Genomic DNA, 15,355 nt, shown 5'->3' with positions numbered 1-15,355 from the left:
TTGTTATACCTGACGAAGTTACTGAATTCACCGGAAATGTAGCAGCGGGATTCTTCCACAGTCTGTGTGGATGTTTTGGAAACGTTATCTGTGTACAGCTGTATTGATAACAATAGCCTACGCAACAAACCCAGTTGCAAAGCCGTTTCTTTAATGAAGCAAACAACAAAACTAGACCAAACTAGCCACAACGATGAGGTGAGCATTCCGTAAAATAAATCTGGCAGAGGAGGGAAATAAAATAAACCTAAATGAAAATAAATCTCTTGCAAAGCAACGTGGAGACTGGTCCCTTTAAGAAACCAGTTGAGCCATTATGAGACATCTGTTGCCTGAATCTCTGTGATAAGGACAGATACATGAGCGAGTATCAATTTTACCAGATATACCGCCTGGATAATTACCCGCCATTGCCCGCCAAAATGTCACTTTGATGAATAGGGTAGCTAGCCATTATTACCAAAAAGTCCACAACCTTCGAGCTAAAGACAGTCAGTTCCATAGTTTCTCCAGAGGAGGTCCACATGTCAAGCCTACGCAGTTAAACCCTCAGCTTTAAATCAAGTCTAATAGAGTACATTTTCTTCCATTAGACTACAAGTGATTCCCATTGGACTCAAATGAACTCTGTTAAATATTGAATTAACACTGAACATTTTACCGGGTGCCACACCAGTCACGGTAGTCAGGGAAGTTGTAGTTAATTTCCATTTGAGTCGTGGGTCTGACATATATGTGTTAATAAGATGTGCAAGACTGGAGCAGGAAACACATATGGTACATTAATGTGACAGAATTAGCAGACTGCAGAGTATGTTAACGCAGTCTAACATTAAGGCGGTACATCTGTCCGGCATATAAATACAGTGTGTTGTATTTTGTCGGTCAGGATAAGTCTGTCTTCATAAGCTGAGCAGTTTAAATATTTTCTGTAATTGTCGTGTAAAAGTACCAACGCACGCAGCAGCGCGTCTTATCGCCACCGCTCAAGAAACACTGGCAGTGTCCATATCCCCACACTTCCTAACATACGCGGGCACACTTGAACTTGCTGAGCTCTTTAAATTAAAAGTTACACTTGTGAAAGTGCACGTCACAACTGTCACCACCTACAGCACTGAGACACAGTGTGCGAGACTCATCAAGCCACTGGAACACCCAGACAAAGTCCAGATTCCACTCCTTTCCTTCCTTCGTCCGGCTGCGGATTCATGTGGAGTTAATCATTGTTCATAATTCAGTAAAATTGCTAAGATAAAAATGTTCTTCAAAAATGTAAAGACTGTGTACTGCTGTTTGATTATTATAACAACAATAGTAATAATAATACAAAAAAAATTATAATAAAGCCACCTGCCATACAATGACATTTCTCCATGAACGACTTCACATTGCAAAACAACAGAGAGGGGACATAAGGAACCTCAGTTCATCCGTGTTACTCTGTCCTTATTATAATATAATAATAATACAGGGTCTTGCCTTCAGCGATTTGACATGCACATTAATTGCCATGTTGCATGTCTTGCCGCTGTGCACATTAGAGACCGCCTGCAGTCTCCACTGTCCTTTCCTGTGGAGTAAGTCACACATGGACGTGTGTATGGAGATGAAACTGGGTCCTGTGTGTGCCTGTGTGTGTGGGTGTGTGTGTGTGTGTGTGAGAGAGAGAGAGAGAGAGAGAGAGAGAGAGAGAGAGAGAGAGAGAGAGAGAGAGAGAGAGAGACTAGGAAAAAGTACTTGCATTTCAAACCCAAAGCTCAAGAGAATGAAAGGAAATTGAATGTTAACATTACGGCTTTTAAGAGGAAAACACTATAGAGCTTTCAATGCACTATTGTATATAACCTGATTAATGTTAGTTAAAAAGAGATTCATACAGGTCTGTTCTGTCGTACTGAATTACTTTATGAGTCCATTCCTCCAGGTGAAGATATGCCTCCTTGAATCAACGTAAGACTTAAGAGTTGGCTGGACAAAAGCTTTAAATCATACAAGCAAAAGCAAAAAAGGCAAAGCATTATCTTTTCCCATTGTGTTACTATAAAAATATATAAATTTATAATACTATAAAACCGACCAATGCTTTTATCATAACGAAGAAACAACATAGATAACGATAAAAAAGAATCAAGGGACTCTTCTTTAGTATAAATATAAAAAATGCCTTTATTAATGTGGAATATTCACAAAGAGGAGATTTTTTAAAAACATGTAGCTACCTCCTGGTTTCGTCTTATGGTATGACGAAACGCATAGGTAGCTACCACCTGTTTTCTAAAATAATCTCTTTTGTGGAGCTGTCGCATTAATACAGGCATTTTTAATATTTATACTAGCAAAGAGTGCCTTGCTTATTTTTCGTTATCAATTAAGTAGACCGTCTTCAAAGACCTTGTCCTTTAGAACGCTGAATTCCTACGTTTTGGCATCCCAGCAGCACGCCCTTTTCTTTTCTTGATCTTTAAGAAACGAAACCGTTAGCGTTTTTATTTTAAGAATATCCGCCGTTAAAATATAAGACTTCATACTTCCACGTCCCAGAGTGAAGCAGCGAACGAGAGCCTACGGGTGGCGAGAACCATGGGGTGGAGGGGGAGAGAGACTGTCACTCAGGGGAGGTCCTTGCCCTCAATGTTATTGAATTACACTCAATCACATTTCCCAGAATCCCGGCCGGTTTCGCGTTCGCCCATTAAAAGCAGAATCGATAGCGTAAGAGAAAGCTTCCATTAGCCACAGTCAGAGCTGCAAGGGGACCTCCCCCAAAACCGAGAGGGAGGGAGGGGCTTAAACTTGTGAAGTTAGGGGTGACCGACTGTAGTCCGCGGAGAGCTCACACTATATTCTGATGTCAGCCTAAAACCAGCCACCATTTAAGACCCGAGAAACTGGCTTAGGAGAGTTAGCCGAGTTTGATCCTGAACCTGTGGCCCTAGTACAGTGTAACTGCTGTCTGCTAGCTAAGCTGCACAAACATTGCACGGGGCAGCCTGTAGCCTAGTAGCTAAGGTATATGACTGGGACCCGCAGGGTCAGTGGTTCGATCTTATCGGGTGTAGCCAGCTGTTGGGCACTTGAGCATGGCCCTTAACCCCACAGTGCTCCAGGGGGGATTGTCTCCTGCTTAGTCTAATTAACTGTCCAAGTCACTTTGGATAAAAGTGTCAGCCAAATAACATGTAAGGTCACTGTTTTGAAGGGATAGACACAGGCAGATTGCAGGCACGCGATTGACCAGATCACCCAGTCTACACTGGCACAGACCAGATCACAGACCAGATCACAGACCAGATCACAGACCAGATCACCCAGTCTACACTGGCACAGACCAGATCACAGACCAGATCACCCAGTCTACACTGGCACAGACCAGATCACCCAGTCTACACTGGCACAGACCAGATCACAGACCAGATCACAGACCAGATCACAGACCAGATCACCCAGTCTACACTGGCACAGACCAGATCACCCAGTCTACACTGGCACAGACCAGATCACAGACCAGATCACAGACCAGATCACAGACCAGATCACCCAGTCCACACTGGCACAGACCAGATCACCCAGTCTACACTGGCACAGACCAGATCACAGACCAGATCACCCAGTCCACACTGGCACAGACCAGATCACCCAGTCTACACTAGCACAGATCAGATCACAGACCAGATCACCCAGTCTACACTGGCAGAGAACAGAACACCCAGTCTACACAGACTGCCCCTCTCCCATGCCTGACACCCCAGAGGCAGCAGGTGAACAGTGTTAGGATTCTGACGCACTGAGTAAATGTCAGGGTAATAAAGTCATAGAGTCTCCGAGCACACAGCACCGCCTCCCGCGTAGACTAAACAAATATTACCTCTCAAGATCAGCGCTTTCAATATCAAGGGTCTGTCGAAAATCAGCTGAAAAGATGAAATTAATGTCGGGGCAACTGACATTTTATCAGACAGTAAGCCACCACCGTGTACAAATAACCAAACAATAAATAAATTAATAAATAAGGAATGAGGATGAGATGCATCTTGACTGTCGGATGAAGATCTGAAGAGAGACTGAAGTGGAGTTGGGAATACTGAAGGAGACGGAACACCGTTGAAATTAAGTGTTATGGACCGCCTGGGAAATCAACGCGAGATTTAATATGCTATGTTATTGCACGACGGAGTGAATTGAGCATTACCACGCAACATTATGATACCGAAACGCTTTCCTGAAGTGCCTAAAAAAGGGCAACCATCTCAAAAAGTTATTTGTCGTGAAAATGTTAATATCACAAAATGAGAAGATGGCTCTGTCTCCCCGCCTGCTTGTCTGTCTGTCTGTCTGTCTCAATCCATCGACAATCTGTTCCTCGTGTTCAGATCGTCAAGCATAGCTCCAGCAGCCACCCGGCAGCTCACACAGAACCCAGCCAGCTGGAGTTCCCACACATTACAGGCGAGGACTGTCATGTCAAGGGTGTCCCACGAGCCAGGAATCACAGCTGGATCCGTTTATGTAAGTACATAATTATTACAAAAAGTGAAACCCCCCTCCCCCCCTCCCCAAAGACTAACCGGCCACAAGCAGACCTGACGGAAGAGACGCGCCCCCGCGGCCCCAATTAAAAACCTACGCCGCGGTGTCTGCCTGAATAAAACCGAAATGAGCGGGTAATCTCCTGCAGCAGGTTTAATCGCCCGGAACCCGGGGGAACGTCGGCGTGTGACATCAGCGGAGCGAGAGGTATCGCAAATGCAGCCGGCTCCGTTTCCTGCCGAGGTTTCTCGTCGCTACCTCTGTGCGGCTGCTAAAGAACACGGGCTTTTAAACCCTGTAAGGCGTGAGGTCACAGGCTTTTAACCCTGTAAGGCGTGAGGTCACAGGCTTTTAACCCTGTAAGGCGTGAGGTCACAAATATGTGATGGGAATGTTCTTAATGTAGCGGGGTTAGGTCGGCTAGTTTGCTAGTGAGCACGGTGGAGCGCAGGGAAAGCGAAGGCTCGTAGCAGGTTACCGTAACAACGCTCCCTGATGACATAACCCCTCAAATTCAAAAGAACGTCATTGCCCTTGGCTAGAGGGGATTTTGTCTTTGGCTGACTGGTAACGCATCAGTGAGAGGCTGGTGTTCAGATCAGATTTCTCTCGTTACACTGAACATTCTAATACTGATGTCACAATCACTACGGGGAATTAAAATTGGGAATTGAGTTCAGAACACTGACTTGAAATTCTGTAAGAACATTCCAAAAAACCTACTCTTCAAAGGGTTAAGGTGTAAGATGACAAACATGTGATAATTATGTTCTTAACTCAACATTTCTGATGTAATCGAGTATTAAAAAGAAAGAAAAAAAAATCCAAAAAACCTACCCTTCAAAGAGGGTATGCCCAGAACAGCTCACTGCATGGATTAGACTCCAGACCTCTTTAAGAGTACATTTGTGTGATAGTGCCTGACCCTGTAGCCTGGAACCTAATCCTGACACACCGAGCCCAACTGTGTTCCAGCAGGGTGACTCGTGATTGGCCAGCGTTGCCAGCGAGGATGGGTTCCTGACAGCAGGTTTCCCCCACCTCAACACAAAACACTGACCGACCTGGCCAATCAGGAACCTGCAATCTGCCTGTGCTTGCCACACACAGAACTTGCTCATTCATCACAAGGACAGCTGTGCAGCCCAACCAATAAACTGCAATTGCTGATATAAATGACAATCTTCGCAATAGGCTATTGCATCGATATTGTCCGCCCCTTCTCAATAACATTAATTTTACTATCATTTTTTTCATTCATATTTTATGTAATATCGATAGTTTTTGTAAACCCTAAACCGTCAGTCTCTAATGACCTACTATGACAGTCACACGGGTAGAAATTTCCCAAGAGCAATTTATACTGTGATCAAAATGAAAAAGTCTTTCGACTGCTGGAGGCCCGATGAGGTACCAAGGCAACGCAGTGACTAACTTCCTGTCCTGGCAAAATCTCAGACTGAGGTAAGTCTATGACCAAGCACTGGTCCTGGATCAGATTAGCCTCACCATTGCTGCAACTGTTCTGTGTAAAGAAAGTTGGACTGGGTTCTGATCCAGGATAAGCATGTGTGAGAACAAAGGGAGATGTATTCACACAAGCTGTCAAGGCTGTGTATGTCCACAGACGTTCCGTGTACCGTGTACTGGCGTGTTTTTAACATTAACGGCTCCTTCCTTTGCCAGCATTGTACCTAAACGTTCTCCTTTGCTGAAGAGGAATTTCAGCGAGAGCTGACACACTGCTAAGCATTAGGAACATCTGCAATGTGACTAGGATCATCGCCCTGCTGACATCACTTCCTGTGGGGAAAGGAAATGGGGAGATGGGTAAACTTCCTTTATGAGAACAGGCCCTATGACTCCCACAGACTTCCTTCCTCCCTTTTCCAACCACACAGTTCCAAACATTCTTTCACTCGAACCGCTGCCTCACCGCAGATATGTGACAGCACTGCTACAACACACCCAACCCCCCTCTATCCCGCCCCACCTTTATCATTGTCAGTTATAGCAATGATCTGTTTTGTAAAAGGTGGCACACAAATACATTCCATACCCTGGCCAGATATTCAGATACTGGTTGGGAAGGGGGCCAAAATCCCCCTCCAACATAACTCGCTCTAGTAACCTTTATTTTTTAAACTGTCATTTTGGGATCAAGAGACCACCATTCCTTGGTCAGTAAGGAAAATTACTCCAGATATCTAAACACATCTTAACCACCTAGAATTGTATATATGTAGATATGTATGGTGTACCCTTTATAATACGTTCTGCTGGATTTTTAATGATGGGGACATCACTGTAAAGTATAACCATAAGTAAAACAGGGATGGATTGACTCGAGAGATATTTTTAAACTTTGGCAATATTCTTGTCTCTTCCCATTCTTATAAAGCGTGCTCTGTCAAATAAACAAAGTTTATGTATCCTTCATTAGTCACCTAAAGGCTATCTCTCTAGGTAACTTCAAAACCACACAGTTCTTTTGCATTTAATATGTGTAAATGAGGACAAGGCAGGATTATATAAGAAAGCAACACAAAGTCAACCTCCTCCACACTGTCTGTCCACTAACACCTAAAGCAAACACATAGAAATGTGTTTTTTGGTACCTTTTTCAAAAATGTTGTAGTTTCTTTAGGTGCCAGAGAGGGTCAGCAGAGGTGACCAAACCCTGTTTGAGATCAAACATTTAATGCACCGGTGCTGTCTGTTTGCCAAACCAACCTATTTGCTGAAATGTCCCGGATTTCGTTACTCCATGATGTTTGCACAACAAAAGTCACTGGAAAGACGTGTGAGTCAAAAGGTATTTTACGCTACAGTCTTTTAGCTTGAGACTTGCATGCCCTGTTGTTACCATAGACAACACTACAGAAACTTTTTTATTTTATTTATTTTTTTATAATTGCTCCTATGGACTGTACATACATTAGCATGCAGTAGTATAGGCACTTAGCATTGCCTATTGGTCCCAGAAGTACAGGCTACTTATATTTTATTAGCTACTTACAGACTGCATAAGTGGATGGTCTGTTCCTATAGTTGTCCTCATGACCTCTGTAATACGTATTTAATGTATGTTTTCCTTTTCTGAAAAACAATTGACTATTGCTTCTCCAGCCCTGGTTAAATATGCCGCGTTCTCCTTCGCCTGCATTCCCCACATTGTGACGTCAGACGGACCTGGACCGTTGGGAACTATTGCCGCCGGTCAAAAGGGCACAAAAAAAGTTGTTGGTGAAGAATTACGTTTTGCAGGAATTCCCCCCAGGAACACACACACACACACACACACACACACACGCGCACACACACAATGAGCACAATGGGTGCCCTGTATTCCCAGCCTCAATACAAGGTCAGGGACATTCCATTACCTCAGCCTAGGGTGGGGGTGGGAGGGTAAGGTAGGCCTATGTTTTTGAGGAGAGAGGAGGGGGGGGTTTGGATTACATTTACATCTGAAATTCAATCGTTTAATGACCCACAGCATTGTCTCAATTAGCGGTGCAGGAAAAATAAGATTACATTATGAGCACAAAAAGCATTGCTAGGTCAGCTTATCGTACAGATCTCAGATCAGTACAGTGTGGGATCCCTTTGGCAATGAAGTTCACCTTCAAGGCTTAAAATGGCCCCACCAGCCTTTCCCCCATAAGCTTATGCACTCAGCTGTCGATGGTGGTCTCAAACAAGTGCATGTCATTACTTATTATTCATTAATAAACCATATGCTTTTAATGTGAAGTACGCAACCCCCACACGCGGAGATGCTGGGATACTTAAAACAGTGAACAGGAACAAGTGGCGTAAGACAATAGGTGTGTGTATGTGAGTGTCTTTGTGAAAAGCTGGCATCCTAATTATACACCATCAGGCCAAGGGGCTGTTATTGTGTCTTGGTTTCAGACACCCTTACAAGATCACAGGAGATTTCCTAGCCTGTTATATAAAATGACTGTGCTCATGGGAACTCCACTAGTCCTCCGTACAGTAGCTGTGCAGCCCAGAGGCTCGTGGGCGCTGTACTAGCCTGTTATCTAGCGCCACAGTAACTGCGCTGCGCCGTAAACAGCTGCTCCTCACAGGGTCTCCGTAGCGGACGGAGAGGATGTTTGCTGATGCTTTACATTTAAGACCAATCAAAGCCATTATCCTCCAGCAATCTCCGAGCAGCCGGGGGGGGGGGGGGGGGAGAGGGGAGAGAGAGGGAGCAGGAGAGAGTGAGAGGAAGAGGGAGAGAGTGTGAGAGAGAGCGAGAGAGAGAGGGAGAGGGGAGAGAGAGGGAGAGAGGTAGAGAGGGGGGGAGAGAGAGGGAAAGAGCGAGAGAGCGAGGAAGATAGAGGGAGAGACGCCTACAAGAAAATCAATTTGCTTCATCTCCGAAAAGACGCACTCATCCTTCCTTTAAAGGCCAGAGCGGGGCCTTGCAAGAACTGCACACAACAGAGGAAAAGACACAGCCCCCCCGGCCACCATCCAGCATGCCGCTGTCAAACACAGCAAGCTTTTTACAGGCGCCACAAACCTCCCCCCGCGCCGACCGAAGCCCTCACCGCGTGGCCGAGACAACCCTCCCCGGATACCCAACCCGGCTTTTATCTCTATTTTGAAAGGTGAAACGCACAGCAGTGTTTGCGTGAATAACATCGGCCTGCTCAGAGGCGCAGAGTGGCGTACTCCGGTGCTATGGGAACCACAACTGGGACAGGGTTCTCGTTCAGAGCAACCTCTGCTGCTGCACTCCAAAGCAGAAATACACCACCTGGAGCACTTGAGCAAATATATACGGCGATATTATTAATATCTAATAAAATAAGTGTTATCAGTCCTGTGTGTTTACTTGGGAAATGCCCTCACCTGGCAGGACTGTGTGTCACCATATCTTTAAACAGCTTGAGTACAAAGCACGCCGGTTACTGCGTTTACAAAGTGCAATGTTTATCTTCCGATTGAATGAAGATATTTTCATACTTGATAAGATATAGTAGCTACAGCAGTACCCTACTTCTCCCAAAAAACCTGTAATGGATGATACATAGAGACTAATAACTAAAATGTCTCTGCAAAAAGAAATGTTTTGTAAAAATTAACAAAAAAAAAATTTTATACCACATTTATATCTTGAAAAAATCTAGTACTGTATATTATGCAAATACTCAGACTAAGAACCCATCCATCCATCCATCCATTATCTTAACCCGCTTATCCTGAACAGGGTCGCAGGGGGGCTGGAGCCTATCTCAGCATACATTGGGCGAAAGGCAGGAATACACCCTGGACAGGTCGCCAGTCCATCGCAGGGCACACACACCATTCACTCACACACTCATACCTACAGGCAATTTAGACTCTCCAATCAGCCTGACCTGCATGTCTTTGGACTGTGGGAGGAAACCGGAGTACCCAGAGGAAACCCACGCAGACACGGGGAGAACATGCAAACTCCACACAGAGAGGTCCCGGCCGACGGGGATTCGTACCCAGGACCTCCTTGCTGTGAGGCGGCAGTGCTACCCACTGCACCATCCGTGCCGCCCAGACTAAGAACCAATCTAAGAAAATAAATCAAAGTTTCTTTTCTGTCAAACTCTGGAAATTTCCAAATATGATGGCCATTGGCCACGGAGGGCTCAGAAATAAAGTGGAGGTGGTTTCACGTCATGGCAGCCAGCATGTGGAGAGCTTTTTCAAGGAGGCCGTTACCATGGTTTTGGGCTACCATGCAGCTCTCACAGAGAAAGGCCTAATGAAGGATGCACAGTCAGGCCTGTTCTTTCACTGGCTGCTCCAGAACTGACAGGAATGGAGATTTGGCCAACAGCTCGTTTTTAGTTATGGTTTGCTTGGTAAATGAAATGTTCTTATTCCATTGGTGAATCTGGAAATTAATCCTATCTTATCTTAATTTTATATATTTTTTTGCAGTGTAAAAAGAGCCCTTACCATAGTCTCATCATTATCATTATTATGTCCAGAATACATTTGCAAGACGGCTGAGCCAATTTGCTTCAGACAGCATTCACCTGCACAAATTGACATCAGGCACAACTACGCAACCACTGCATATAGTAGCACACACCAAGCGCATGAAAGAAAATAATCTTAATATAATTACCAGCCGCAAACAAGAGGTGACACTAAGGACGTGGGTAACCAGCTAGCTTTTTACATTTAAAAAAAGAAAACAGTTTTTCCCTGCAAGACGAAAACTCACTTTGATGCACAAACCTCAGAGAGCTCTTTCAAATTCACACTTTCGATTTAGACCGGTGGTCTCAAGTGCATTGCCTTGTGGATGCAGGTTTTCATTCCAACCAATTAATTGGGCCTTAAGTGATTCCAATTACTCATTCAGCAAATGCACTTAACTGCATTAAAGCAAAGAATATGTTGTTATTTAGACACAGCACATACTACTTTATATAGATAATGTGCAAATCTACAGCCCTAATTCGGCAAACAATTGAGCTAATTATATAATGCAGACCTGAGGCTGGAATGAAAACCAGCATACACACAGCCTTCCACGGCTGATAGTTTGAGACCACTGTTTAAGACTCCCTGGTGTAAAATCCAGGTACGACCAGCTGAGAATTACCTGCGACCAGCTGTTTCAAAACATAGCTTGAGCTGGTCAAACCATGTTGAGTACGGAGCTGGTCTGAACTGGCCAACCAGCTACCAGCTGTTCCAAAACATAGCTTGAGCTGGACAAACCGTGTTGAGTACGGAGCTGGTCTGAACTGGTCAACCAGGTACCAGCTGTTCCAAAACATAGCTTGAGCTGGACAAACCATGTTGAGTACGGAGCTGGTCTGAACTGGTCAACCAGGTGCCTAGCGTGAGCTGTTTTTCTCCAGCAGGGACTCTCTCTCACCTCCACGATGTCGGAGTTGGTCCGGCTCTCGTGGGGCTCGTTGTACTCGGTGTACTTCAGCAGGACCTTGTCCATGTCGGTGCTGGCGTACTGGAACAGCTTGTTGGAGCTGTTGAAGATGATGAGGGCGATCTCACAGTCGCACAGCACACTCAGCTCGTAGGCCTTCTTCATCAAGCCGAACTTCCTCTTTGTGAAGGTGACCTGGACCAAAAACCAAGAAGAAGACAAACCGCTTTCAGCAAAGCACAGGGTAAACCAAACAGTGCACTGCATTACAATCGCAATGTTGTATGTATGACATGAACACTTTGGAAGGATGAGGCAGCCTATAGCCTGGTGGCTAAAGTGCTTGATCTGTGCAGTTGTTGGGCCCTCGCATTAAATAAAAACACCAGGTAAATAACTGCAACGTAATAACACAAATTGAATCATCAAAATGTGTTTTTTTTATTTGGCTGTGTGAAAAGATACTATGCACACACACACACACACACACACACACACAGCATTATACACACATAGAATATTTCTTTTTGGCAGTGACTCAGAGGGATGAAGCTAAGCTGATTAGCGGAAGTTTGAAACCATCTAAAAAGTGATTAAAGACGCTTTTTTCCCTGACGCCAGCCCTCGCCGCTCCGGGCTCAAACTCCTGTGGAAATTTCCGGTGCTTCTCTCGCACTGTCACGGCTGTTCTGCTCCACACCAGGAGGAGAGCGATGAGGAGCCCCTGTTTCAGTAACTCCTTCACGGACGAGATGCACTGGGCAGTAAGGCATAGCAATTAAGAAGCTCCACAGCCGAGATGACTGCTGCTTCCGTACACTTCAACCAAGTTAAATGATTATCCAAAATACATATGTACACACACACACACACTACATATACGCATGCATACTTACACACACACACACACACACACACAGACAAACGTAGACGCAATTGTACACAGACTCAGGGACACACACGCATACATGTACGCAGAAATGCAAACACACACACACGCACACACACATCTGCACACTTGCCACGCTGCCCTGAGCTCCACACTCATTCTCCATGGCAGTAACATCGCGCACAGCTAAACTGAAATTAATGGCAACGGCACTTACAATGTTTTACTTAAGACCTTTTGTTGTGTGCCAAGGGAAAATAAATATGGAATATGCTAACATGACTTCCAGAAAACATCTAATAATATAAAGTAGACCTCTACTCTGCAGTTCCAGTTAATAATATTAAAATAACATTAGCCTAAATTATAAGAGGGATTATGTGTTTTATGTATAGCACTTTGGGGGACATGCTGAGTAGATTATACAGCCATTCGAGTGGAGAGTGCAGCAATAACAGCTGCAGGAAACTGAAAAGAGCAAAGGTCTGTGTATTGGGGAGAAAGGTGGACCACAGTGAACACCTCACCTGAATGTTCCTTTAGACCCCAGTGCACACCTCACCTGAATGTTCCTTTAGACCCCAGTGTACATGTCACCTGAATGTTCCTTTAGACCCCAGTGAACACCTCACCTGAATGTTCCTTTAGACCCCAGTGAACACCTCACCTGAATGTTCCTTTAGACCCCAGTGTACATGTCACCTGCACGTTCCATTGGACTGGAATGCACACCTCACCTGCACGTTCCATTGGACTGGAATGCACACCTCACCTGCACGTTCCATTGGACTGGAGTGCACACGTCACCTGCGAGTTCGGTTGGACTGCAGGCTTAAAATCGTATTTCTAAATTAAGACAAAAATATTGCCAATGGGGTGACATAGTTTGACTCATTTCAAAAGAAAATGTAACTTGTCAAGCGAACGGCAACTTAAATAAGCTAATATGTTCTACTTAAGGCTCATTAAAAAGCGAAAACACTTAAGACTTTTCTGCAGTGCTTGAGTGTTCCATTAGCCGATGGCGTGAGCTCTGTCCCTGGCAGCAGTGGCGCTGGTGACAGACTGTGTGAAGCGTGAGAGCGCCGACCGCCCGTGGAGTCCGAAGGCTCGGACACGCGGCACGCCGACCGGCCGGCCTCCCTCTGACAGCCCTTTCACAGCTGTGCTGAGAGCAGAAGGACCGGCGGACAGGCTCACACCGCGGTCTGCGGAGACGCCTGACACAAAGAGAGGGATTCCAGCGCCGTCCCCGCCTCAGGCCGGAGCGCACTGCCCGGCAGATACGCTCCCTAAAACTGTGCAACCGCGTTTAATCTCCGTACTGAGATGAGTATCGCCACACGCTTTAAGACCGTGGTTTAAATTATGCTGCCAGACAACGGTTTGCGCCTACCACACGCTGTGCACTCGCCGATCTATACTCAAACCTTCTGAATAGCCGTCGCTAAAAAAAGCCCTTCTAGGAAAGGCTAGTGCGCTTGCTGTCGTAGTTGTTGTGGTTGTGGCTGGGGTGGGGGGAAAAAAGATGCGGTTGGAATCTCCTTTTCAGAGCTCGGAGGAGAGGATGGTGAGGAGTAGGAGGAGGCGGAGGTGACAGGAAAAGGAAAAAGAGAAGAGGGGGGAGAGAAGGAGAGGAGAGAGGGAGCGAGAATAGAGTAGAAAAGGAGAGAGCAGAGGGAAGGGGGGAAAGGGCCACGAAAGGAGAGGACAGGAGGGGGGGAATGGAAGAGAGAGAGGAAAGCGCAGTACGAAACAGCTGCTCCGCCTGCCCTGAGGTGATTCGCATGAAAAACAAAACCCAGGGAACGCCATTTGTTGGCCATGCTCTCTCAGTCCACATTAACCCTGGCTTTCATCTCCCGTTGCTGTTCAAATAACTCATCGGTACTCAAAAAATAATTCCGTGGTACCTCTGACAAACGACCGTAAAATAAGGTCAAAAAGTTGCACATTTTCAAAGAATTACCTCAGAAGGGCAGTGAAAGGTCAGCCTGTGTAAATATGAAACATATGTACACATAGACGTTCTTGAGAAACACACTGAAACCTGAACCCTATACAAACTGAACCGCTGAAGACTACAGAGCGAATGTCTCATACAGTATTAAACAGCCCTAAATATCAATGTTCAAAACGGCGCCGGCAGGGTCACATGTCGACAGTGACGGCCAATGGCGTGCTCCCATGGTTCAATGTGCTGCATCTATTGTTAGGGGCTTTCCGTGACGTCCCTGTACACACAATCACACAAAGAAAATTAGATGAACGTTGCTCCGATTCTACGCCGTAATGACATTGGTAATTTCTTCTTCTTCCGCGCATTCAGCGAACAGCTATAATTCTCTAGCATATCGCTCTCCCTTCCATCCCTCTTTCCTGTTTCCTTCCTCCCCATCCACCCGTTTCATTATTTCCCTCCTTTTCATCGCGATTGTGTCTAATTGACTGGGCAAATGGCGCAGATGCACTTGATGCGCTGTGAATAATTTGTTTTTTGAAAAAGGAATGGATGCAGATAGTGAAAACGTGAGCGGCTTCCTTGTTCGTATTCTCTAAGTTTCTACCCCACTATGAAACAGTTGACCAGGTCAGACCAGCTCCTAGCTCGACATGATTTAGCCGGTTGACCAGTTCAGACCAGCTCCCAGGTTGATATGGTTTCACCAGCTCAATCTACGTATGTTTTGTAACAGCCGGTAGCTGGTTAACCAGTTCAGACCAGCTCCTAGCTTGACATGGTTCGGCTGGTTGACCGGTTTAGACCAGCTGCCAGCTTATCATGGCTCCCAGCTCAATCTATGTTTTGAAACAGCTGGTAGGTGGTTGACAGCTCAGACAAACTACCAGCACTAGCTGGTTGACCAGCTCATACCCAGTTAGACCAGCTACATAAAGCTGGCATAGATGGATTTCACAGCAGGGTAAGTACAGGTCATCCTGTGCAACAGGCTAGGCGGAGGATCCGTCCTTCACCGCCCACTCTTACTCCAGACGCCGGTCGTCTCCCGTCTGCACAACGGCGACTCCCTTCTCGC

The 15,355-nt window shown here is 45.6% G+C and overlaps 1 protein-coding gene across 9 annotated transcripts in view; it reads right to left on the bottom strand.

Moving 5' to 3' along the window:
* The window catches only part of LOC133111338 (myocyte-specific enhancer factor 2A-like), a 94,075-nt gene that overhangs the window by 33,630 nt on the left and 45,090 nt on the right, over positions 1-15,355 (bottom strand). For all 9 annotated transcript variants that reach the window (XM_061221573.1, XM_061221571.1, XM_061221576.1 and 6 more), the window contains exon 4: positions 11,420-11,623. In XM_061221573.1, coding sequence (XP_061077557.1) covers positions 11,420-11,623 — 204 coding nt within the window. The remainder of the gene's footprint in view (positions 1-11,419; positions 11,624-15,355) is intronic.

The sequence above is a fragment of the Conger conger genome, chromosome 15, assembly GCF_963514075.1.
Source record: "Conger conger chromosome 15, fConCon1.1, whole genome shotgun sequence".
Taxonomy (NCBI): Eukaryota; Metazoa; Chordata; class Actinopteri; order Anguilliformes; family Congridae; genus Conger; species Conger conger.
The sequence above is the reverse complement of the archived record's forward strand: the minus strand, read 5'-3'. Positions and strand labels throughout refer to the sequence as shown.